Source organism: Pan paniscus, chromosome 5, assembly GCF_029289425.2.
Source record: "Pan paniscus chromosome 5, NHGRI_mPanPan1-v2.0_pri, whole genome shotgun sequence".
NCBI classification, from domain to species: domain Eukaryota; kingdom Metazoa; phylum Chordata; class Mammalia; order Primates; family Hominidae; genus Pan; species Pan paniscus.
The window spans coordinates 190,579,698-190,606,597 of record NC_073254.2 but is presented as its reverse complement, the minus strand read 5'-3'; the positions used below and the strand labels follow the sequence as shown (position 1 = coordinate 190,606,597).

The following is a 26,900-nucleotide window of genomic DNA, read 5'->3' as shown; positions in this document are numbered from 1 at the left end:
CATCTCAATACATCAAACTCTATACTTACATGGATAAGTTTTCTAATTTCATGCTTGCAAAAATGACATCATTACACCACTCCCATCTAATGCATTCAACAGTGAAAGTGGCTATAAAAAGTAGTAATGCAAAATTTAACCCTTGTGACTCTAATGTGAATTTGTTAGCACATTTGACAAAGCTTCACACTATTTTTTACAAGTTGGTGAAAAACTGCTTTTGAGATTTTAACCAATTTATGTTGATCTGCGATGGTCGGGGCAGTTTCAGACACTGGCAGCCACATGAGCAGAGCCTCACCAAGGGCAGGCACACACACACCCACACACCAGCTTCCTTAAGGGCATGTGCGCACACACACACACACACACACCAGCTTCCTTTTACCACTCACAGAAACCTCCAAGACTTGTTGAGCACTTTCTTGACTGACCTTGCAACAAGGATCAGATGAAAACCTTCAACAGTGTATGTAAGAGGAGGTGAACAAGAAAGCCACTACAACTGTTTGATAGCAAATGACAGATTGAATCAAATACATGGTCCTTTTTTCATGAAATGTATGACTTACCCTCATTTCGTTTTGTAAAATAGTCTTCTAAGATATTCTGCAATTTTGGTAAATCAAATGTGTATAGCCAAGAAATACTAAGCTTTCTGATTGTTGAACACCACTTTAAAAAGGTTCTTCAAGATAGACAAATTACCAATGAGATGTGTGCATTAGTTTTCCTAGGTTTCTAAAATAAGGATATGCTTAAAGTAACTTAAAAAAAAAAACACTTAGAAGAGAAAAAAAGCCACCAGCACTTTGAAAATGAAGAATTGACAAATCTCCAATTCTGGAGACTGAAAAGGCAATTTCAAATGCTTGCCTTTGGTGTGGGCCAAGACTCCCAAGCCACAGAATGGAGAACGTCAGGAAAGTGAGTAAGAGGAGTGAGAGCAGGCAGTGTGCTGGGAAAGGGTAGACACACATGCACACATCAAGGACCTTTACGAGCTGGGTTTGGGAAATGGAAGCTAAACTGTGTTATCAGAAACATCATCTTCCATGATATATTGTAAAAGAAATGAAATGTAGTATATATATCCTATATACATGCTCCCACATGCACACACATAAAGATGGGGCCCATACGCTGGGCAGTGGCTGACGCCTGTAATCCCAGCACTTTGGGAGGCAGAAGCGGAAGGATCATTTGCGGCCAGGAGTTTGAGACCAGCCTGGCCAACAAGGTGAAACCCAGACTCTACTAAAAATACAAAAATTAGTTGGGTGTGGTGGCATGTGCCTGTAGTCCCAGCTACTCAGGAGGCGGAGGTTGCAGTGAGCTAAGATTGTGCCACTGCATTCCAGCCTGGGCGACAGAGTGAGACTCTGTCTCAAAAAAAAAAAAAAAAAAAAAAAGATGAGGCCCACAGAAATATATGCATGTAAATAAGCTCCCTGAATAAAACAAACCAGTGTCTTGGTCCATCTGAGATGCGATGGCAAAACACCATAAATTAGGTAGCTTTTAACAGCAGAAAATTTCTGGAGGCTGGAAGCCCAAGATAAAGGTGCCAGCATGGTTGGCTTCTGGTGAGGCCCCACTTCCTGGTTCACAGATGGCACATTGGCACCTTCACACGGAAGAAGGGGCCTCTTTTATAAGGGCAGGAATCCCATCTAATCACCTCTTTCCCTCCCAAAGGCCCCACCTCCCAATACCATCACATTAGTGATTAGGTTTTCAATACAGGAATTGCGGGGGTGGGGTGGTGAGGTGGGGGTACAAACATTCAAACCATAGCACCCAGGAATGAGATTTCTTTTTCTGCTCCCTGGCTCGTTAATTTTGATTATTTCCCCTTCCTAATTTTTAACTAATTTCTATAGTTTTTTTCTGCACCCTTCGGCCTCAGTTCCACTTTGTTGAAAAATACTTGTGATTTCCTTTTATTTCTACAATTCAGGAAAGCAAGCATTAAATCACATGTGCTACCAGAGGAAAAAGACTTTAAAAAAAAAAAAAGAACATGGGCCACTATATTGAAAAATTCACTGAAAATGTAGCACTTATGAGATTACCCTAATTAAAACTGTCTTAGAAGAACAAGGAAAATCAGGTATGGGTGTCATTTGGGAAAAACTGGCTCTAATGGTGCAACAAGAACCTTTTGCAGGTTTTCCTGACAGGTGGACAGGAAGGGCCCATTGGCAGGATCTCACTTTTTTTTTTTGAGATGGAGTCTTGCTGTTGTCGCCCAGGCTGGAGTGCAATGGCGTGATCTCGGCTCACTGCAACCTCCGCCTCCAGGGTTCCAGCAATTCTCCTGCCTCAGCCTCCTGAGTAGCTGAGACTACAGGTGTCTGCCACCACACCCAGCTAATTTTTGTATTTTTAGTAGAGACAAGGTTTCACCATGTTGGCCAGGCGGGTGTCAAACTCCTGATCTCAGGTGACCCACCTGCCACGGCCTCCCAAAGTGCTGGGATTACAGGCGTGAGCCCCCCAACACCACCCAGCTGATCTGTTTTTAATCGTATGTTGTATTCATGTGAATACTTGACAGGAAATTGGATGTTCTGTTTTCCATTTTTGTCTAAAATCATTTGGCAATATTCCTCATAGATACGGAAAAGCACTTAAAATTTAAAATCTTGTCTTTTGAATTATCATCATTATTGATGATATTGCATTAGTGCAAGTGTAAATAAGGAGTCACCCATTGAAATAATCTGGAATAAAAAATTCAAATTCAATTTCTAGAGTAACAGCTGTGGAAATGAGTGTGTTTGAGATGTGGCCCTCCGTGTAAAAGTTCAAATCCTATGTCTGGAGTAATAGCTGTGGAAATGAGTGTGTTTGAGACGTGGCCCTCCATATAAAAATTCAAATCCAATTTCTAGAGCAATAGCTGTGGAAATGAATGTGTCTGAGACGTGGCCCTCCGTATAAAAGTTCAAATCCTATGTCTAGAATAATAGCTGTGAAAATGAGTGTGTTTGAGACGTGGCCCTCCATGTAGGGCACAGGCTTCCGGAGCTCCTTCCAGAAGAGAACCCAATGTGTGGTCCAAGGTGCTATACACATGCTTTCCCACTCTAGGAGTGCAACGGAGGATGTTTTCACAAGCTCTGAAGTAGTCGCTCTAATACTTATACAATTTCTGGAATTTATTAAAACATTATATAGAGTGGCCTTTAAAATTAACTCTTGACACAATGACGAACAGTCAAATGTTCTCTTTAATTCAAACAATGAAAAGAGATGTAATAGTCATTTTCCATATTATATTTGGAAAGATACTATAAGATGAAAATACATATATAATAAAACATTTTTGGAAAATTATTTTGGCTATCCTTTAAAAAAATGCTCCTTACTGTAAAAACAAATGTCAATGATTTTAATTATGTTTCTCTGATAAGTACTTTTAAGGTTTTAGTGTATGATTAACAGCATAAGGAAACACTCCCTACAATAGCTTTTCTCAACTTCTCTCTCAATACAATTCCATTTATTTAAAAACCAATTATAGTGCTCCGATCTGTACTTGGTAAATTACACGTTCATGTCATGGAAAATCGTAGCGAAACCAGAGAATTTAATGCATATGAAAATGGAATAGCAAAACTGTAGGAAAATATTTGTTCAGTGAAACAATGACATGAGCCACTAAAAATAAACTCTGAAGCTTAGCCTCCTCTTCCTTAACTGTTTGTGTGTAGAACCCTACCCTGATACTTGTACATTCCTGACTTGTTTCAGATACTACGAACTCACAGAAAGAAAGGCTGCTCTTTGGATATACTTCAGCTAATCTGCAGGTGAACTTTGTTTTTCCTTACCTCTCATTAAGCTTTAAGATATTGCTCATGAAAATATAACCTTTTTTCCAGTGAAAATAACCCTCCTTTATCTTCTCTTTCTGGTGCCAGAACTCATCAAAATATGCTTTCAGTGGTGGGGAGAAGGTAAGATTGTTGATTCAACCAGAATATCAAGAATCTATCCTGTTAAACTCTGTGGACGTCTACCAAGCAACAACTAGACATCAGGCACTGGGGCTGCAGCAGCAACATGCGCTGACCACGGCCATCCTTCTGTCTCTTTTCTCTCTCCACTGCTGTGGACCTGGACCAGGGTGGATGGAGAAAGAGGCAGAGCACCGCCGCAGATGGTCCAGGGTAAACCTCCCACAGCATCGTCCTTCCATTATTTTGGGACTTTGTTAGATGGATACATTAATCATGAGCCAAGGGTTTAAATAAAAACTAGTATTTGTGCAATTCTGGTAAAAGATGCTTTCCATAACTGATGCATTCTTAGACTTTTATCATAGAATGGAAAGATCTGTGGTTCATTTAAAGAAAGGCTGCCTGTACCTGGAATGGTCATCTGCAGCGGCCTGACGAGGTCCGGGTGCCTCAGTGGGTTCCCAGGATACACAAACCACTCCTTGACAGCTAGGCAGGTGCTGGTGACATCTGAAGAAAAAGAGTTGGGTCAGTAGATGCATGAGGGCATGCATCGCCAGGCTCACAGTGTCACAGACCCAGCTCTGCCCAGGTGGCCAATTCAAAGGTGAGCTCTCAAATCCAAGGTGACTGAGTAACCTTAGTTATCCAACAATTAATTTCTTATCCTCCAATCTGAGGGTAATCTGTTCATTCCATCAAGAACCATACCCTGTGGAACCGACAAAATCCTCAGGATAATCTGGGTAAGTAAACAATAATATGGGAGAGAGAGTTTACCATGTTAATGACTCCTACGATGTCTTTCCTCCCTACCTCCCTCACACTGTTCCAGAAAACACTTAAAGAAAACTGCTGGAATTGGACAGTCAACATGGATACAGTTTTTTAAAGCAAGACCAGGTAAAGAAGACAGTGGGTGTAACTGAGGAACTCTGAAGGGAGGAGGTCAGCAGAGAACAGGTGCTTAAGGGGGAAGGGAAGAAGAGGTGGTGTCCCTAGATGCCAGACATCCCAGCACAAAGGTGATCATCAGTCAGACAGCTGCTCAAGTTGGGCAGAGGGCTTCAATGCGGGGCAGAAAGAGGCAGTGGGCTTGGTCCAGGGCTGGGGGAAGCAGGCCTTGATGAAGAGAAGAAGAGTGGACACTTCTATAAAAGAGCTGAGAAATGAAGTGGAGAGATGTCCCCTTAAAGTAGCACAAAAACACAAAAACAGGAATCAAAAGATGAAGAAAGAGAGTATCAGTCCAGGAAGCCCCACCTGCATTTCACAGCACTTCCAGGAGAGAACTGAGACAACAGAGATTTGCTAAACACAGGATAAAGAGAACATCTCAAAACCTTCTAAGAAAAAAAAAAAAGTCAGTAAAAAAGGAACATGAATCACTCCAGCACTCGACTTTGCAGTTGGCATTATCAGCACCTGTGATGCCACAGGACCGCGGGGGTGACTGTGATCGAGCAGAGCCACTGAGCAGGGGACAGTGGGGGTGGTCATTTGTGAATGGGCAGAGCCACTGACCAGCCTTCCTACCATCAACACTAGAACTGAAGAAATGGTTCTAGCAACTGCATTCATGTGACGGACAATGGGCAGTGCCAGATTGTTATCCCAGACAGAAGGGAAACAACTCTCTATCACGCCAATTTTGTGCCCATAGGCACTGTCCAGACTGTATCCTAGTGAGGGAGGTAGTTCCTCAGATGAGGAGACAGAGACTGGAGATCAAGACTATTGAGGCCACCATCTGCAGGACACAGCACCAGAAAGCAGGGCAGTGTGCAGATGGCAAGTGCCCTTTAGACTCTGGCTGAAGAGAGAGCTATCAGGATATAGGGTAAGACTCAGAGAAGCCAGGCAAGGTCCTGGGGCTGGCCAACCAATGGAGCTTGCACTGGGCTTGAAGACAGTGGAGTTTCCACCACCAGCAAACATGAAGAGACCTCGTCCTACACCTTGGGCACTCTGGTGATAGCCTGGAAGGCCCTGCCTTAGGAGTAGGGCTGTGCTAGCTGTAAAGTAAAAGCCACAATGGACACAGCCTAATGAAGTTTAAAGGCAAGTCTCGGAAGGAGCAGGTAGAGTAACTGACAGAACTAAACTCTACACTCTTTTTAGTATCCAAAATGCTCTGGCATACAATCAAAAAACGCTAGACATGAGAATAAGCAAAACTATGTGGACCCTGTAGGAGGAAGTCAACAAATGGCCCAGAGGAAGAGGCAAAAGAGATTGAGAAAGACAAAATCTTATTTAAAAAAATGCTCATTTCTTCCAAATTTGATAGGAAATATAAACCCATAGATTTAGGAAGCTCAAGAATCCCATGAAGGGGGCAGAGTGAACCTTACTCAAAATCCAGCAAACTGGAGAGGAATTGCAAAGACAGCTAGAGGAGAAAAGCCACATTACACATGGGGAACAACAATAAAGATGAGCCTTGCTGTCTCATCAGAAACTACACACGCCAGGAGAAAATACAGAACGACCTAAAATTCTATATGCAGCAAAACTATACCCCCCAAAGAAAGATGAAATACAGTCCTGTACTGCATAAACGATGATTTGGTTAGTGATGGACTGCATACACATTTCTGGTGAAGCCTTGATGATCCTGACCCCGTGGAGTCCTAGACTAATGTGCGTGCTCGTGTCTGAGCTTTTAACAAAGAAGTTTAAAAAAATTAAAAGTTTCTAAAGTATGAATTCAGGAAGTAGAGTTAAAAATTTTTCTAATAGAAAAAGGCTTATAGAATGATATAAAGAAAGAATGTTTTGTCCAGTTGTATAATGTGTTTGTATTTTAAGTTAGGTGTTAATTACAAGAGTCAAAAAGTTAAATAAATTTAAAAGTTTATAAAGTAAAAAAGTTACAGTAAGTTAAGGTTAATTTATTGTTGAGGAAAGAAATATTTTTTGAATGTATTATAGCCCTAAATGTGCAGTATGTATAAAACCTACAGCAGTGTATGGTCATGTCCTGGCCTTCCCATTCACTTCCCACTCGCTCACTGGAGTCACCGGAGCAGCCTGCGTGTGCAGTGTGTATAAAGCCTACAGCAACACGGTCATGTCCTGGCCTTCCCACTGACTCTTCACTCACTCATGGACTCACCGGAGCAGCCTGCATGTGCAGTGTGTATAAAGCCTACAGCGGTGTATGGTCATGTCCTGGTCTTCCCACTCACTCTCCACTCACTCATGGACTCACCGGAGCAGCCTGCATGTGCAGTGTGTATAAAGCCTACAGCAGCATGGTCATATCCTGGTCTTCCCACTCACTCCCCACTCACTCATGGACTCACCGGAGCAGCCTCCGTGTGCAGTGTGTATAAAGCCTATAATTTAAAGTGGAAATTGGCAAACTACCAGCTCATGGGTCAAATCTGCCTGCTTTTTTACAGTCTGAAAACTAATAATGTTTTCATATTTTTTTAATGGTTGGAAAAAAATGTTTTTAAGAATATTTTGTGACTCCTGAAAATTATACTCTATAAAATTCAAGTTGGCCAGGCGCGGTGGCTCACGCCTGTAATCCCAGCACTTTGGGAGGCCGAGGCGGGCAGATCACAAGGTCAGGAGATCGAGATCATCCTGGCTAACACAGTGAAACCCCGTCTCTACTAAAAATACAAAAAAAATTAGCCAGGCATGGTGGCGGGTGCCTGTAGTCCCAGGTACTCGGGAGGCTGAGGCAGGAGAATGGTGTGAACCCGGGAGGCGGAGCTTGCAGTGAGGCGACATTGTGCTACTGCCCTCCAGCCTGGGCGACAGAGCAAGACTCCAGCTCAAAAAAAAAATTCAAGTTTTGGCCTGGTGTGGTAACTCACATCTGTAATCCCAACACTTTGGGAGGCTGACGTGGGGGAAATCTTGAGGTCAGGAGTTTGAGACCAGCCTAGGTAACATAGCGAGATCCTATCTCTTCAAAAAAAGAATATTTAAAAATTAGCCGGGTGTGGTGGCGCATGCCTGTCATCTCAGTTACTCAAGAGGCTGAGGTAGGAGGATCCCTTCAGCCTTGGAGTTGAAGGCTGCAGTGAGCTGTGATGGTGCCACTGCACTCCAGCCTTGGCAACAGAGTGAGACTCTGTCTCTAAAAAATAAATAAATCAATAAAATAAAATTCAAGTTCTGTCACATGGGAAAATTGAATAAAGGCTTCCTGGCACACAGCCACATTCATTCATGTCCATGTTGTCTATGGCTGCTCTAGCACTACAACAGCAGGATTGGGTAGTTGTGATGGGGACTGTGGAAGGAGCCCTCAAAACCTACAATATTTATTATTATCTGACCCTTCACAGAAAAAGTGTGCCAACCCCTCATGTATTATAGGGTTTACAACATATGCATAATCTCCAAAGGTTACATATTGTATGCTGCCATTTATATAACATTCTGAAATGAACAAGAACATAGAGATGAAAAACAGATTCGCAGTTGCCAGAGGACAGGAATGGGGGGAAGAAAGATTGCCAGGACACAGGGGCACATGGAGGGAGTGCTAACAAACCAGCTCTGTATCTTGGCTGTGGTGGTAGCTGCAGGATCTTTGCACAGACCTACACACCCACACACATAAATGCATGCATGTAAAAAATGGCACAACTGAATAAGGTCTGCAGTTTAGTTAGCATTGTACCTGATGTTAACTTTCTGGCTTTGATATTACACCACAGTTATATAAGATGTCATCTTTGAAGGAATCTGAGTGAAGGGTACATGGGAAACTATGTACTATTCTTGCAACTTCCTGTGAATCCGTAATTATTTCAAATTTAAAAAATATATATATGTACAAGACATAAAACGACAATAGCAAAAATGTTGGGGAGAATGAACAGTAACAAGGTTTTTACATTGCTAGTAACATAGTATATTATTTGATAGTAAATGGTGATGTTAAAGATATTAAAAGTAATTGCAAAAACCGCAATTATTTTTGCACCAATCTAACAGACCCCCAGATCAACCACTTTTTTTTTTTTTTTTTTTTTTTTGAGATGAAGTCTCGCTCTTGTCCCCATCTTCCCCAGGCTGGAGTGCAATGGTGTGACCTTGGCTCACTGCAACCTCTGTCTCCTGGGCTCAAGCAATTCTCCTGCCTCAGCCTCTCAAGTAGCTGGGATTACAGGCACCTGCCATCATGCCCAGCTAATATCTGTATTTTTAGTAGAGACAGGGTTTCACCATGTTGGCCAGGCTGGTCTCAAACTCCTGACCTCAGGTGATCCGCCTGCCTCGGCCTCCCAAAGTGCTGGGATTACAGGCGTGAGCTACCGTGCCCGGCCAACTACTTTTTTTTTTTTTTTAAAGGTAAATCTAATAATCCAAATGAGTGCATAAAACACAATACTAAAAATTATTAAACTAATCCAAAAGAAGTATGAAAATGAGAAAATAAGGTGGGGAAAAAAGAACAAAAAGCAAAACGGAAGAGTGAGCCCTAATTATGCCAAGAGTTACGTTCAGTCTGAACATTCCGATTAAAAGAGAGACTGTGACACTGGACATGCTGTTTTTAAAAGAGATGCACTTTAGATGTTAAGAAATAGTTTAAAAGGATAGAAAAAATACCATACCATGCAAACATTAACAGTAAGAATACTGGAGTGACTATATTACAATAAAACAAAGACAACTTTAGGACAAGCAGTATTACCATGTTTTTAAAAGTGAACTCTCCTGTTAAAAGGGTCGATTCATTAAGAATCACAACAGTCCTCAACGTATATGCACCTAACAACAGAGTTTCAAAATACCTAAAGCAAAAACTGACAGAACTGAAGGAATAAATAGACAAATCCACAGTAAGAGCTGGAGTTTTTAACCGTTTTCTCCTGGGAACTAAGAACAAGTAGACAGAAAATCAGTAAAAGACTTGGAATAACCTTATTAACACTGCTGACATTTACAGAACACTCTACTCAACAACTGTAAAATACACAACATTTTCAACTACAAATGGGATCATAAACTAAGTCAAACAAATAACATAGGATACACTTCATTATTATCATCATATATAAATCAGCAAAAACAGCATTTTATTTTCATATCTTAATAATGTAAACTTCATGTAGAAAGCCAAAAAGTTGAGGGAGAAAGAAAGAAACTAAAGATCAACTATGAAGACAAATTCAATGTGAATGGTTTTTTTATGCGGTTATCTAATAAAGTTATCCACTTGGTCATAAATATATTACATTAACAAAGTATGAAATTTAGGTTAGTGAAGTTTATATAGTTTAATGAAATAGTCTGAAAATAATTCCAATATTATTATTTAACGTAAAAATGTTTTCATGAGGAAGATCTCTTTTTTCCATCATTAGAGTCAATGTGCAAACATCCATGTTAAGAAAGAATGCGGGTAGAGAGCATATAAGAATTTTAAAAATTTTAAAATTTGATTTTTGAAATTTTAAAAAACGATTTAAATAACATTTGGCTCCAGAGTTTATTACACAGGTTCTTTATTTCTGTTTTTAAATCAGCTTAAACATCTTTCTCATGTCTGCTTCCTTAGGTCACAGAGGTGAACTCTTGCAGTATGTATGGGAGAAAGCAGTGCATGCTGGGTGGTACTACAGGAATCTAACAAAAACTGGATTTAAATAACCCCACTACCCCTGAGCCCCATCATCCAAAAATAATAATGATGACTTTTCCATCTGATGATTCTATCACCACTTTTAGATTATGTAAATGTTCACTTTCTGGAACAACAGAGTACGGTTAATATTGACACGTCTGGAAATAATGATGTTTAGGCAAATGGACCACCTTCACCAGTATCCTACTCCTTCTCTCTCTTATCCTGGTAATAGTGTGTAGACCATGTTTCTTATCAACACACTCTCAAATCAGACCATAAAGTACCTAAGGTCTCTGTCTAAAATGAACAAGGCCTTACTGAAATAGAAGGGCACTAAATGCATTCAACATCTCTGGTTTCTGATATGAAGTGTTCTTCCACACTCCTCATTCCCCCGAAAACTATTCCAAACGGTGAGTTATGGGACCTTCACTAACTTTCTCCTTGGGGTTAAAATTCCTCATTTTCACTATTTGGGTCCTTGATGGTCCACTCTCTACTCTTGTTGCTAAGCACATAATGGAAATATAGATGAGAAAAAACACAAATTACAAAAACACCAAAGGAAAATTGTTTGTATTTAAAAACATGATCACTAGATTTTGTAAAATTATTTTATAAAAATCACATTTTGAGGGAAGACTAAGGAGACATTGTTTTCTTCTAATAATAGGCATACTCTACTCTCCCCTACAGGAGGAAATAATTTTCACATTTTTTAAAAAAGCAAAAATCCTTTTAAGGCATAAAAATATGACATTTTATAGAAATCATGCATTCTTCTTTTAATGCACACTCATCAACTTACTGCTCATTAGATATAGATGTCCAATGGCACTCACGCTTAATTTTTCACAGATGTCAGTGCTATTCTCAATTATAGATTTGACAGGGATATAAAACCCATTTAATTGTCTCCATGTCTTGAAAGAATGCACTCTATTTCATCTGGCCAGTTTCTCAGAACTCAACTCCAAATAGAACCTTTACTAAGAGGGACCAACCAATTCTCACCTTGACAGTCCTCCAGTAAGAGTGAGTAGACCCGCTGTCGAATGGGACGGTAAATGAAGGCCTGGCTGGGTAAGGCCTGGTCAAGCTCATCTTCTAGGGTGTTGCTGCATTCAATCTCTCCACTGCTCATGATGTTGTACACCAGGTAGCTTTCTGCTTGGACGTGATGTGTTCTAGCAACCTGTTTGAAATTTAAATACAACTGAATTTCTCCTTAAAAACAAGATAGTAACCTTCAAATAGAAAAAGTCAATGCCTTTCATCATATGCCAGTTTTTTAAGGCCCTCAGAAATGTAACTGACCCTGAAATTCATGACATCAAGTTGCCATGTTCTCTTTCCCTTGGACTACCAATTTCAAACTTTCTATTCCCCCTCCTCCTCCTCTCTCCAAACGTCTACCAGTCTTATCTTCTGCAGTATCTCACTGTTCTGTCTCCTTGATAACCTCCCAGTAACCGGGTGCTCACTACGTCTCACCAGTATTGCTATGAAAGGGTCTTAATCCCCTAGCCCAGTTTCTCCCCTTTCCAACCCATCCTTCACACCATTGCCATACTGTCTTTGAAAACTCTGCTACCCTATTCAAAACATTTGAATGGCTACCACAAATCCTTCACCATAACATTTGAGGCCCCTCTATAAAGCCTCAATCTCCTTTTTCTAGTCTTGCACACCATTTCACCCTCATAGAAATAGCCATAATTCAGTCTCAAGAGAACATCTTCATTGCTCCTCAAGAGTACTCAATCCTCTTCTACCTTTACTTGTGCCCCATAAGAACTTACCCTACCCAGAATCTTTCTCTTCCAGTCTTTCCCAGCCTCCCACTTTACAATCCTCTTTTCCCTTTAAGGTTCGCTGATGTCACCCTCTCCTCCTCCCTTAGACAGGACCAACATCCAGCTTGCCTTATGGAGCTCATATCCTATTTTCCCTGTAACACAGCTGTCTGGTCTGCCTCCCTTATTAAACTGTAAGCTGCTTAGCGTTAGAAGCCATACTATATTCATTCACTCATTTGTTGAGAAATTGTTTACTAAGTGAAAAACCATGTGCCAAGCACAGGTGCTTCTCCTCTGTAATGTCAAGACAGTGCTGGCTCATGGTAGGTGATGAGATACATGATTTAAATTAATTCCACTTTCTCATTAAATAAGTAGTTAAAATCAGAAGGGCTATCATAGCCTAAATATATAGGTTTTACCTTCCAGTGAAGAACATTCTTATTACTGTGAGAATAAGTTCATCTAGATTACTATTCAAAATTTAAATCCAGTCTACTACTAAAGGCATTAAAATGTGATGCTAGAATAACCTGGATACCAGAAACTCTGAATCCTAAGAGTGTCTCATTTATATGTATTTAAATAGTCCTAGTTATGTTGATTCATTATTCATAGGCTTCAGTCTTAATCTCTCTGTTCCTTACCTTCTTCCTACAGAAAATGGGTTTAATAAAAATGTGCCCGGCTCCCAGGACTACTGTGAGGATTAAATGAGTCAATATAAGAAAAGCACTTGTCCTGAGGTGTGGCTTGCAGCTCACTGCCAATGCATGTTCTATAAGATTATAAGACTATCCGGCCAGGAACGGTGGCTCATGCCTGTAATCCCAGCACTTTGGGAGGTCAAGGTGGATCACTTGAGGTCAGGAGTTCAAGGCCAGCCTGGGCAACATGGCGAAACCCCATCTTTACTAAAAAATACAAAAATTAGCTGGGCGTGGTGGAGTGCACCTGTAGTCCCAGCTACTCAGGAGGCTGAGGCGGGAGAATTGCTTGAACCTGGGAGGCAGAGGATATAGTGCCACTGCACTGCAACCTGGGTGACAGTGAGACCCTGACTCAAAGAAACAAACAATAACTCAACTGATCTTCCAAAATGCTGACATAGAGAAGACACAGATATAAGGCTGTGGTTATGCGTGTATCCAATGTAACTGTTGTGCCCACAGCCTTTCTACCTGAGCATTTTTCCAGGGTGACTATGTATGGTTAAAATACATGTTTGAATTTTAGTTGCCTGTTAGGGTTTGAAGATGACATTGCAAAAAAATTTTATAGAGAAAATGTAAGGGCAATGTAAGAAACTTCAAAATTGTTCTCAAAGATACAATTAAGTTCAATCCATGTGAACAACTCTCGACCCACCACTTTGCCCAGGCACTCCCTTCCTGTGAGGACTCTCCTTGACCCTGCCTTCCCCAACAAAGTCTCTTCCACGCCAAACTCCCTGTCGGCTTTGCCTCCACTCCCAACCCTGTGTTGCAGTAACTCTCTGATGCCATCAGGACCTCCTAATTACTGACCCAAGTCCCTATGTCTAGTCCTATTCTACCTCTTTACCTCTGTAGCATGTGATACTCCTGACCGTTTCTTTTCTCATTCTTGAAACTTGCCCCCTTGGACTTTTGTGGGGATTATCCCCTCCTTATTCTCCTTCCTCCTCTGCTCACTCCTGATATCTCAGTGGACTGTTCCTTAAGTCTCCATCCCACATCATCTTTTACTTTACACATAAAATAGGATAACTCCCAGATGTCTGTCTCTTGCCAGTAATAGAACTTTAGGTCCATATTTCACTACGAGAACATGTGTTAGAGGTGCCATCTACTCAATTAAAATATAACCCACTTAATCTTCTTCTCCCTGTAAAACCTTTCCTCCTTCTTCTTTAGATTAACAGCATCTACCATCCCCGGTACTCAAGGAGGAACTTCACCTCCACAGCAAGACTTATTTATTAGTTTCACTTCTGAAATATTTCTTGAATTTGTTTCTTCCTATTTCCACTGCCATTTTCCTAATTCTAGCTCTTTTGTATTTTACCTGAGTTACTACAATGGCCACTTTAAATCCACTCACTGCACTGTAATGTTTCAAAAACCAAAAATCTGATCATATCGATATACCTGCTTAAAAAAAATCGAATGCTGGTTGGCTGGCAGGTTCACATGGCTGCCCTCCAGGTCTCACCACACAGCTGCTCAGCTGCTGTCCGGGCCTGAGTTTTGCATCAGACTAGGAGCAGGAGCTTCCTTACAGATCTATGTAGTTGTAACTAGATGAAAGATGGTGGCGTTCACAGTGCTGGGAACGAGGAAGGGTGTGTGGTTAAGATAGTTAAGTTTGGTTTAGAACTTGCTGAGGTACCTTTGAGACATTCATGTGGACACAGACCTCTTCTGTAAAACAAGGATAAGTCTATCTCACAGGGCTGTTGAGAAGATCTAATGAGAAAAGTTACCTAATGCACCTAGCACAGAACCTCACACGTAGTGGCCTCCCATCAAAAATCTTCAAAGGCGCTATAATACTTTCAGAATTAAGTCCAAATTCCTCATGTGGCATTTAATAACCTTCCCAATTGGGCTATGATTGTCCACCTTTTCCCATTTTTTTCTCCAAACCCCACGCTCTAGCCTGGACTTTCTCCCTGCGCCCCCGCGTGATGCAGATTCAAAATGCTACACCTTTAGTACTTCCACAACTCCCAAGTCTTTGCTTATTCAATGCATATTTTGGCTGCCCCATTAAGGTCTGGCTCCAGTTCTACCTCTTTGGGGAACTTCTCCCTGTACTTTATTTATTTTTATTTTTTGAGACAGTTTTGCTCTTGTTGCCCAGGCTGGAGAATCTCAGCTCACTGCAACCTCCGCCTCCCAGGTTCAAGTAAGTCTCCTGTCTCAGCCTCCCGAGTAGCTGGGATCACATGTGTGCGCCACCATGCCCAGCTGATTTCTGCATTTTTAGTAGAGACAGGGTTTCACCATGTGGGTCAGGCTGGTCTTGAACTCCTGACCTCAGGTGACCCACCTGCTTTGGGCCTCCCAAAGTGCTGGGATTACAGGCATGAGCCACCGCGCCCGGCCTTCTCCCTGTACTTTAACCCACAATGTTCTTTCTCTCTTGTATTCTTATAGCACTTTTCTATAATATTCATGTGACAGTATCCAACATTGGTTGTGAGTTTCCACACATATAACGTCACACTTCCTAACGAGACTTAGAGACTCCTGTTGTGCATCCTCTCAGTGGCCAAACAGAGGCAGTAATGGAGCTTCACTAACAAATCCATCAGCGGATATATTTTCAATCATGGCATATTGGCTGGGCAGATACACATACCTTTAAGATTTCAGTGTCTGAAACCATGGTTACTTGTTGCTTTACTTCAGGCCCCACATTTGTGGGGTCTTCTTGTTTAATTTCAGGGTTTGTACACATGAGAGCTTCTAGCTTAAATTCAAAACCTGTTGCTACAGGTAATTTTTGATTGATTTCAGGGTGTGTACACATGGAGTCTTCTTGCTTGGATATAGGATCTGTACATATGGGAACTTCCTGTTTGGATTCATGGCCTGTACACATAATTTCTTGCCTAGATTCAGGGTCTGTCCATATTAAAACTTCTTGCCTGGATTCAGGGCCTGTATACATGGGAACTTCTTGCCTGGGTTCAGAGTCTGTATACATGGGAACTTCTTGCCTGGCTTCAGGGCCTGTACACATGGGAACTTCTTGCCTGGGTTCAGGGTCTGAACACATGGGAACTTCTTGCCTGGATTCAGGGCCTGTACACATGGGAACTTCTTGCCTGGATTCAGGGTCTGAACACATGGGAACTTCTTGCCTGGGTTCAGAATCTGTATACATGGGAACTTCTCGCCTTGATTCAGGGCCTGTACACATGGGAACTTCTTGCCTGGATTCAGGGCCTGTACACATGGGAACTTCTTGCCTGGATTCAGCATCTGAACACATGGGAACTTCTTCCCTGGATTCAGTGTCTGAACTCATGGATATTACTTGCTTGTCCAAAGTTATTACACCTTTGGGTTTTTGGAAAAACCATGGAGATTTTTGTCCTGGTAAAAGATATGATGCCATTCCTTTATAAAAAAGAGCTTTGTTTGGTCCCAGAGGTAATATCTCTTCTAATTTTTTCTCACCTTGATACAAGTGAAGAACTTTCGATATGTGGTCTGACACAGCTAATATGATGTTACCTTTTTTGTCAAAGTTCTCTTTTACAGAGGTGTAGGATGATAAGCATTTGTACCTAAAGCTTTCAAACATGCCCTCTGGGATTATGTCGTTGCCAAGGAGGCAGGCCAGAAGAGGAAGGTCGGCCACACAGAGGCCCAGACTCTCACAGAGCTTCTCTCTGCAGAGCATGACAGTGTCCAGGCTCTCTAGGCAGAGCTCGCTAATTGAAAAGTAGGGACAAGTGTCATAGATTAGGTAATCAGTGTCTTCCCCCAGAATCCCAAGACAGTTATGCTGGAGGCCATAGGAAGCTACCTCATAATCTGCTTCCTGCAAGGAACACAAAGTTTCCTGGCCCAGTGTCTTTAGAGCAAATCGTGTAAACACAGCTAGCCCTGAGGGGATGAAGAACATATTTCTGCCTGGCTGCTCCTTGTGTGACTTGATGTAATGAAAAATCCTGGATATCTCCCTGTTGTTCTTGAGCCTTCGTTTCACCCATTCATCTCTCTTATCCTGCTCCACCATGCCATCAAAGAAGAATATCAACTTGATTCCAGCTGCTGTAAAAGTTTTAACAAAATCTCGCAAAGCAGAAAAGTATTCTCGCCACTGGCCACCGCAGATCCAAGATTCTGGAGTATACCAATATCTGAGACAACACATGGCATCAACCACAATGGTAGGGGTACATCCAGGATACTTGCTTCGGTGGTGCTCTGCCAGTTCTTTGAAATTTACTACTGTACATATATGTGGGCAGGTACTTCCCACAAATCCTTGCAAACCTCTCACACCCATAACTGAACTCCGGGAAAGGATCTGGAAAGAAAGATAAATTAATCAGTAATTATGGCATTATCATTAGATATATGGCACCTTTCAAAGCAAACACAGTAGTTAATATTCACACTCTGTTTCCAAAAACACTCTTGTCTCCAAGGTAACATGATATGCTGGTTAGGAGCCTTAAGAGTTATCAATTCAAACATATGAGGAACTTTACCTAAGTATAAGTTAATTACTTGAGCTGGACTTTCACAAGGACAAGAGAGTGTAGCAGTCTTTTAATGTTTTCACTAAGATTATCATTCAAGGTATTTCTTGATAAAATTCAAAAAGAGGTTAAGTTTTCAAAGTAGTAGTATTTCTCATCTAGGAACTCAAACAGAAGTTATTGTTAAAAATCTAAAACATAAATTTAAACACCACATGGATGATTCTCAATATAATTTTTCTGAGTAAAAGAAGTCAGACAAAAAAAGTACACACTATGATTCAACTTATATAAAATTCTAGTACATGAAGAGTTATGCTAATCCGTAGTAACAGAAAACAGATCAGTGGTTGTCTGGGATGGGGACAGACAGTGGTGGGAAGGATTACCAAGGAGAAACTTTTGGGGGTGACAGATACATTAACCACTTAGTGGTCATGGTTTTACAAGTGTATGCGTATGTTAAAACTTACCAAACTGTATACTGTAAACATGTGTCACATACACCTGAATGAAGGTGTTAAGAAGGCCACATAAAATTCACTATGCCGAATGTTGTAGTGTCTGAGATAGTGATTGACTGACTTTGCAGAGAAACTGCCCATTTGAAAATTTAAAGACAGATACAAAGTAGTTTACAGTTAGAATTTGGAATCTGGAAAAGGTATGAGCACAATATTGTATATGACGTTATAAAAGGCGTTCTTCAAGTAGGCAATGATGTGCGTGAATGGTCAGAAAAACTCCGTGCTGACATTCTTTATGATCTATGCTTTTTCCACTATAGTTCTCTTTAAGAGTCATGCAGGCTTTATGTCCTTTGATAAAACACAACAAAAAATTCTTAATATGCAAACAGCAGCACAAAACAAATGACGCCTCTTCTAGACAGGCTGAAGGCAGCAGTCATGAGGTGACTAAGCACATGGGTATCTCTCATGTTTAGGGTATTTCCCAGCTGCCAGACAGTGGTAGGCATTTAACATCTACATTCTAATCTTTAGGACGACCCTGACACATAAGTATTATCAGCTTTATTTTACAAATGAAGAAACTATAAATTGTTAGGTTGAGAAAAGGCATCCTCACAGGACTATCTTTTAAGAATATACTGATTTTTTTTTTTTTTTTTTTTTTGAGACCGGGTCTCACTCTGTTGCCTCGTCTGGAGTGCAGAGGGGTGATCACAGTTCACTGCAGCCTCAACCTACCAGGTTCAAGCGATCCTCTTGTCTTAGCTGCCACCACACCTGGCCTTTTTTTTTTTTTTTCAGTGGAGACAAGATCTCACTATGTTGTGTTGTCCAGGCTGGTCTCAAACTCTCGAACTCAAGCAATCCTCTCGCCTCAGCCTCCCAAAGTGCTGGGATTAGACATGAGCCACTGTGCCCAAACAGAATTTACTGATTTTTAATGGGCTGTAGCCCCTAACAGTAGAATTTGAGGGTATGCTTTTAATAGCCACATTAATGGGATTTTCATTAATTGCATAATGAAAATATGCAAAAATTGGGTGAACATAAATAGCACACATTTTATGATGACATTTAGAGAAGGCTTGCTCATAAAGTTATTAAATATAATGGGATACATTCACACATCTACACCAAATCACGACAGTATTGTGACTTGTAAAGAGTTTATCTTGGAAACATAGCCAAGGTATTTGAGTTTTAGAAGTGGAAACTGGGCTTCATAGTGTGATTACGTCAACCGTAAGGTGGTTCTATGGCATGGAACCTATGTCCAGGAAGGTTACACTCTTATTTCTGAAAAAGGGTATTCTTTTTCATTTGTTATTCCAACAGAGTAGGCAGGGGACAGGTGTTGGAAAGGAAATACTAGAATACAAAAAAGGTTGGTCAAAATGGCTTTTAAAAGAAGGCTTAGATTTCACCAGCTCTAGATGACTGCTCTATGCCTGGCTTTAATTTAAACAGGCCTTGCATGGTTTGCTGATGATGAGCTGGCCAAAGATAAGCCTCACAAATCTGGAGTGTGACTTGATTTCTACGCTGTGAGGGAAGGCCCCACTTCTCTCACCAAGCTCTGTGCTGGCTGCTGCGGGCCCAGGAGAGCCCCTGGACAGCAGAAAGGAAAAAACAAGGAACAGCATTTGAATACAGTCGAAGCAGAGGACTGCAAGCCAGGCCCTAGGGTTCACCGCACGCCCACTGTGGTCAGCAGCCAGTGGGGCTCTCAGGCCAGGCAGTTCCCAGAGTTGCTGGTTGGACTGCTCAAGACACACAGGACCAATTTCTCACAGTTTGAATCATGAGTTAGAGTGTGACATTACAATGTGCTCTTCTATACGACTTACCAAGAAAAATTGGGATAGCAAAGGTTTTGGGAACTTGTGATATTAGAGCATGCCTTCCAGTATTTCAGTATCTTCAAAGTGCTAAATACTCACAACATCTATTCATCAATGCAATTAGTGAGGTAGGGAATAAAATGTATAAAAAGATATAGAAAATTCCATGGATATCGCTTTAAATTTTTTCTTTTTTAAGCCTTTCATTGCTAAGAGCATATATGCAGGCTTTTCATTCTCTAAAGGTGGTTATTATGGGATGACTGGGGAAAATAATATGTGTATATAAAAGTCATTCTACCTGCAAATTATATAAGAAATGTTCATTATCTAGGTAATAGTTGTTTAGAAAGAAAACAGAAGTTATTTCTCATTAGGGAGGAGTCTAATTGCCCCAAATATGGCCTGGGACCCTTTGGGGATCACTCCCTTTGAGGTGGGGCTCACCATCCTGTCTTATTCCAGCACCTAGAACAACATCTGCATGGGACAGGCCCAGTATTTGAATAAATAAATGAATTAATCCAAGGACAGTATATAAAGAGAAATCAGGAATCAGTAAGTTACAGACTTCAATTATGACCAAAGAAGCAGTGCAAAGTAGAATCACTGCCCTCAAGCAGCTTACAAAGGGTTTGGGAAACAAAGCACCAGCAGGAAATCCCAGTAAGGAGCTGCAGCAGGCATAAGGTACAGCTGGACGCTGCCTTGTTCCTACGGCTGGCTCATTCTCCTGACAGTCAGACCAGTCCCAGGGTATTGAGTTACCAGTAAATAGGGAAATGGAAAGAGCAAAGAGAAGTTCAGAAGCTCCTTTACTATAATCTTTCAACTTACAAACCTTGAGGTTAAGAGCAATGCGCTCAGCATAAACAAAGCTGCCTGATGTTGATGGACACACACACAGTGAGGAAGACTCGTCTGGCGTCACTCTGGACACAGGGATGAGGGACTTACGGACAGCCCAAGGGCAACTCCCCACACGGACAGCAGCCTCTGCGGGACAACCAATACTTGGCTGCCGTAACCACCTTAACACACCCCCAGCATCTAAGCCATGTCAAAGCATAACTGTCTAAAGCTAAAAGACATAACTCAGGCAAGTAGTAATAAGCAATGGCACGTAAGAGACAGGGAAGCTGGATCAGAGCACTAGAGGAGCTCAAGCTCACACAGTCCATTAGCAAAGGCACATTGGAATAAGCAAGGTAAGCTGGAGACAATAAAACCATAATCTTTGCACAGAAATAATTCGCATCTCGAATCTACAAACTAGCATATAACATCACAATGTTTGTACTCTAATGGAGAGTAAGCAGCAAAGTCAAACAGAGTAAGTCTGTTAGAAAATTAAATAATCTTGGGTGAGTCTGAAACAACAGCCCAGTATGACAATACAAAACACAAAGTCTTCCTTTTTCTTGTTTTATTTCCAAGTACAAAGTAATTTTTCTTTCAGTGGTAACTTCTGGCTGGGCCTGGGCCCAGGCTCTCCCAGTGATGTTCCCCCATGGCTTGTTGTGGAGTATCTGAGGTCTATTGTTTCTTCTCTCCTCTCCTCCCCCGCCTAAAAAGTGAAACTCATAGGGACCTCTTAAACACCAGTTGGGTGAGAACAGGGACCGAAAATCCCAAGAGATTAATATTTATCCCTTGCCAGCACACAGGATAGTATCTGCTGAAGGTTTATTATTTATGAATGCACAAACAACCAGGTGAATAAATAAGGGTGGGTGCCAGTTAAGTTGGTCTTGATGCTTCAGATGATCTCCATACAGGGGTCATTAAACTGCTGAGCTTTGCAAGAATTCCCAATCACCGATAAAGACTCTCATCTTGACCACACTTTTGCTAGGGCCTTGAGCCCTCCTCTCTACCAGGCCTCAATCTGGGGCTTGTAGCAAGAATCCTGCTAAGTCAGTTTAAAGAGAACCCACCTTTGATATCTGGCTACCTTGGCCTGCTTTCAGCAAGAATTTCCCTATCCCTGATGTCTTCCCTTAGAAATTTCCCATCCCCTCACCCCTTCACTCTGCTCCTTGGTTGTAAATCCCCAGCTGTCTTCACTGTATTCAGAGCTGAGCCAGATCTCTCTCCTTCACTGCAATAGTCTTGAGTAAAATCTTCCTACTGTTTGAACAAATGTTAGAATTTTAACATCGGCACCTCAGAGAAAGCCTATAGCTATTATGCACTTTAGAATTTCTAGGAATAGATGTCTAGACTCAGGGTGCCCTGGAGGATACCTCAGAACAGTCGGGCCACAACCACTGGTGCCAGCTGATGTCACAGGGGAAGTGGGAGAATAATGGGTAGAGTTTTGTTGATAAAACGAAAAGTTCCAGAATAAAATGCAACAGTCCAGATTCTAACTGCCACTTAGTAACAGTGAAATTGTGGTACAATTTTATTTATAATTATATTATAAATTTGTTCATCAAACATGTTTATCAATTGCCTAAAGTTTAGTAAAATCAGCCCAATATGTCAAAATTCTTAAATTATCACAAATTTTAAAACAAAGACATAAATTTTAGGGAGGTTTTATTGTATTTATAATTTTTATAAGCTAGATTACTTTTTAATATTGGGAAATATATTAATTTGTAAAAAAATCTGATCAAAAAACGAACCATTTGCAGAAAATTCAGAGAAAACACAAGAAAAAATTTTTAAACATTTTACATATTTCAGCCTTTTTCTACTATTCACTGCTTCTAAAAATTGAGATTATACTTTTATAATCTGTTTGTGTCTAATTTGTTATAAATATATTCCCAACTCATGATGTCACTGTTCTCCCACAGTGTCATGTATAACAGATGTACAACGTGGACGTAAGTTCTTTAACTCTGCTGGAGAACACCTGGATTATTTCTGATATTGCACGCCATAACTAAGAATATGAAACGCATCCCTGTATATAAGTCTTAGACCTCTGATCATTTCCTTAGTATGTTAGGAAGCTGCTGAGTCACGGCATAGGCACACATTGGTAGTTTTTCTCCAAAAGCATTGCATCAAGAATAGACCCACTTGTAACTCATGAATATTCAGCTCTCTTCAACAATACCAGGTAATTTTATTTGAAAATAAATTTGGCTTACTCATTCAGCAAGCACCTTTATGTTAGACATTGGAGTAGTCACTAAGCTATGAACAAGACAGATGAGATCCCTGCCCTCCAGCAGACAACAGTCTCTTGGACACGAGTGTAGGACAGAGAAGGTAAGAGTGCTGGGGAATTTTCAGCAGGGAAAGCCAACCTAGTTTAGGGCTCTAAGACAAACCCTGAGGAGAGGGTACTCAAGGCAAGGCCTGAAGACAGGCAGGTGTGGCCAGAGGAAGGCATGAGCAACACGGAGGAAATCTTTTAAAGGTCTGCAAGGTATCTTTTTTCAAATTATTAGGTGCTCAAAACTTCTGCTCTATTAAGTAGTTTAATCTAACTTGCAATTGTATTTATAAATTTGTTCATCAAGTGTAGAAATGGGAAAAAAAAACTCACCTTCAGTATGTCTAGAACCTATTTTAAGGGAAGATGAAGAGATGAGATACTGCTGGAGGAGTTGGGGCCAGATGAATGAAAGGCCTGGCAAACCATGCTAAAATGTCTACGCTTCACCCAAAGGGAAACGAGATGTCACTAAGGACTCAAGCAAGTGCATTTCAGAAACACTGCTCTGCCTATGTTCTGGGGATGGGTGGAGGCAGACAAGACTGGAGTCAGATGGTCCATCGTGAACCAGGTGCTATGGCTGTTCAGCATCCACTCTCCCTCCCTATTCTGGGAGAATCCCAAGGCTAGAGGGATGCAGGGCCACTTCCTATCACAGAAGAAAAAGAAGGGCAGAGAGACCCTCTTCTATCCCCCCCGAAATACACTAAGAACATGAGATCTAAACTCAACCAAATTCCCACATTCACTCATAAATACTCATTCAGGATTTACTGTGCTCCAAGGCCTATGTTAGGAGCTGTGGATACAGCAATGAATAAGACAAGATCCCCAGCTAAGACCATGAACCCTGAGGAAGGAGGCAAACAAAGACTCGGAGTCCTCTGAGAAGCAAAGAGCTTTGGTTGGGGGCTGTAACACATATATCAAAATGTACTCAACTGTCTAAGTGTGTGCAGTCTACTCCAAAAGTCCCATGGCAGCCCATCTAGTCCCACTGGCCCAGATTAGAGCACATTATCAGTTTTGTGCAGTCTCTTAAGTCAAAGACACATTCTAGCAGCAAAGAAGAAGGCAGGAGTCACTTTGGGGAGGCAGCAAACTTTGTGTCAGGTGAAATCACCTGCCTGAAGCCACAAGCAGTAATTAACAAGGAGGCCAGGATTTGAATCCATCTGACTCCAGATCCCAGCTGCCTTTCACTAGGCCACAACCCTCACTTAGCACTGCTGTAGATTAGTGATCTGGTCATTGCTGTGTGCTGCCAGTGGGGCAAGGGCCTCACCACAGAGCCACCCTGTGGGATGTTTCCTTACCCAAGATCTCTCCTTCCTACATTATTCCCAGTCACCAGCCTATCGGTGGGCTCTGAGAGGAGGATCGGGAATAAAAGAGACTCTCTGGCTTTTCCCAGCAACCCAGAACTCTGGTGCCCTTGGCCTTTCCTACCCACACTGTGCTCTACAAAACCCCTTAGAGGCTGATGCAGCATAAACAACTTACTCACAAGACACTTATTTAGGCTCTTATTATCATCTACGGACTACCTTTCTAATCAGTTGTAACAATTAGCTCCTAAACCCATAGTAGAGAAAAATATGGAAACTTTGGGCAGGAAAACTGACAGCAGTTAGAAGTGCTAACAGCTGACCCAAGGAAACAATAGGACAGAAAACTTTAAAAACTGGAAAGATGCAAAAACCCCCAAAGGAAATAGCTGTATATGCCTCAATAAGCCTAACATTACTATTCACATCACAACATAACATTATATTTAAATGGTCACTTGAGAGCATTGAGGAAAGTTTACATCACATTCAGCACATTCTATTTAAGAACACAAGAAATAATATACTTTAGGAAGATTCCCAACCTAAATGGGATATTTTGGTGCTTAACGGGCAAAAACCTAATCTAGCCAGAAAACTCCTCTGCTATTCAGAAAGTTAATATGCTCTTATCATAGTGAGCCATGGTTTTACTGTAAATGACTTTATAATAATTTGCACAAATCCCAATTAAATTAATTCTTTGGACTAAAGTCCTAATAGGAACAGTATTAACACTGCCCACTTTTATAGAACCTAGTGTGTAGATATATACGGATGTGCACAGATAGGTATTAATATATGGAAACACCAAAAGATATAATTTGGTCCATCTTATATTAAATGTTCTATAATAAGAACTGATAAAATAGATTCCTCTTTATTAATATTTGTTTATAAGCAAAACAGTACTCAGGAGCTGGCTTTTTTGGCTAAGGGAGGCCCTGATTTACTGTACAGCTGAAGACAAATCTTTTAACCTCTTTGTACATCACTGATGTCCTTATTTGCAAAAATAAGATAATTATTTACTTCTCCTATTAGGGAAATTTAAAACTACTACTAAAAAATTCCTTAGAAATACCTATCTTTGCATAAATAATTTAAACTTTAAACATGTTTTAAATCTGAAGATTTTCCAACAGAACACAAATTACAATTATTTATACTCATTATAAAGTTCTATAAAAATAACTGGTGGCATTTTCAAAGTAATAAATCAAAAGTCACAATAAATTCCTGTGTGAATTTACACAGTGTATAACCCTAGTTTCCATGGAGTTAAGAGTTGTTTTTATGATTTCCATTAAGCGGACTATCCTTCTTAACATCAACCTTTTCTTAAAGGGAGTGGCAACTCAGCAGTGAAATAAATCTAACAATACAGGCATTTAAGCTTGCAACAAAGAAGTTACAAAGATCCTGTCCAACATGCTGAGTTACTAAGCTCTGACATCTCCCTCCTGACACTAGAGCTAAATAGTCAGGTTATGGCAGGAACTTGATCAGTTCCATTCATTCACATTTTGTTTCTCCATGCCTAAATAAAAAGCACACACCAGAAGAGGAAGAAGTAGGAGGTAGGGAAGGGAAGGTGTCTGAAGGACAAAAATGCAAATCTCAAGGCTGGATATGACAAATAGCCAGTTTTGCAGGGATCTAAGCTGTGAAAGACTTGAAACATACCATTTGGGAACCCTCTTTTCAAAAAAGATACAAATTATAAACACAAGATCTCTGAGGTCCCAGTGCCTAGGTAAGGGCCCATGCAAGTGACAGACCCAGAAACCTGAACTTCATTAGCTTTACAGTAAATCTGCCCCATAAATGGTATCCAGATTCAGGTTCCAGGATGGGGTAAAATCTCAGAATGCTAAAAACTACGTTACCCCAGATGTCACCTACTGTAGTCTTCTCAGTGGGCCACAGTTGATCAGAGATTTCAGTATGTCTGGAAGATTAGGTGGTTAGAAACCAAACAAAAAAACTGGAAGGTCAAGGTAGTCACAAAATGGGGTGTGTGGGGGGGTGTGCGTGTGTATGAAGATGAGCAGTGAAGACCCCGACCCAGCTATGGTGTTGGTGCTTTTCAAGAATACAACTGGTAAGAAGGCTCAATTAGCGTTCCAAAACAAAAGGAATGGCAAAGTCAGGGGAAACACTCACTAATGATGGAGCTGGGAGATGGCAGAAATGGGATGAAGAAGGTATCAGAACACAGAGTGTGAAGGCTGTAGCGGTGGCAGAGGGTGGCTCCTAACAGCAAAGTCCAAAGATGGGCAGGTCAAAGAGCCTATGTGAAGGGGAGGCCAGAGAAAGGTCAAAAACAAAAGCATGACACTAGACACGGAGGAACTTGGGAGTACAGCTGCGGATAAGATGCTCTCACATACTCAGGAAATGGTGGTTAGGACCCTGCTGCTCCAGATATGGTCCCCATTCTGGGCTTTTCCCTCTCGGCACTTCTCTATTCAAGGGCTCAAGCCATCAGAAAGACTACCCTCTC

General features: G+C 41.1%; 1 protein-coding gene across 8 annotated transcripts in view; it reads right to left on the bottom strand.

The window, feature by feature from the left end:
* Positions 1 to 26,900, bottom strand: part of FAM120B (family with sequence similarity 120 member B) — a 105,202-nt gene that overhangs the window by 68,359 nt on the left and 9,943 nt on the right. For 5 of the 8 annotated variants that reach the window (XR_004672301.3, XM_008975152.5, XM_063605561.1 and 2 more), the window contains exons 2-4: positions 15,717 to 17,399; positions 11,587 to 11,767; positions 4,377 to 4,478 (exon numbers count right to left, since the gene is read on the bottom strand). Coding sequence is in view for 7 of the 8 variants with exons in the window: in XM_008975152.5 (XP_008973400.2) it covers positions 4,377 to 4,478; positions 11,587 to 11,767; positions 15,717 to 17,378 (1,945 nt within the window). In the remaining variant the exon portion in view is untranslated. The remainder of the gene's footprint in view (positions 1 to 4,376; positions 4,479 to 11,586; positions 11,768 to 15,716; positions 17,400 to 26,900) is intronic. The other 3 variants (XM_034963290.3, XM_034963292.3, XM_063605562.1) reach the window with 3 other exon arrangements.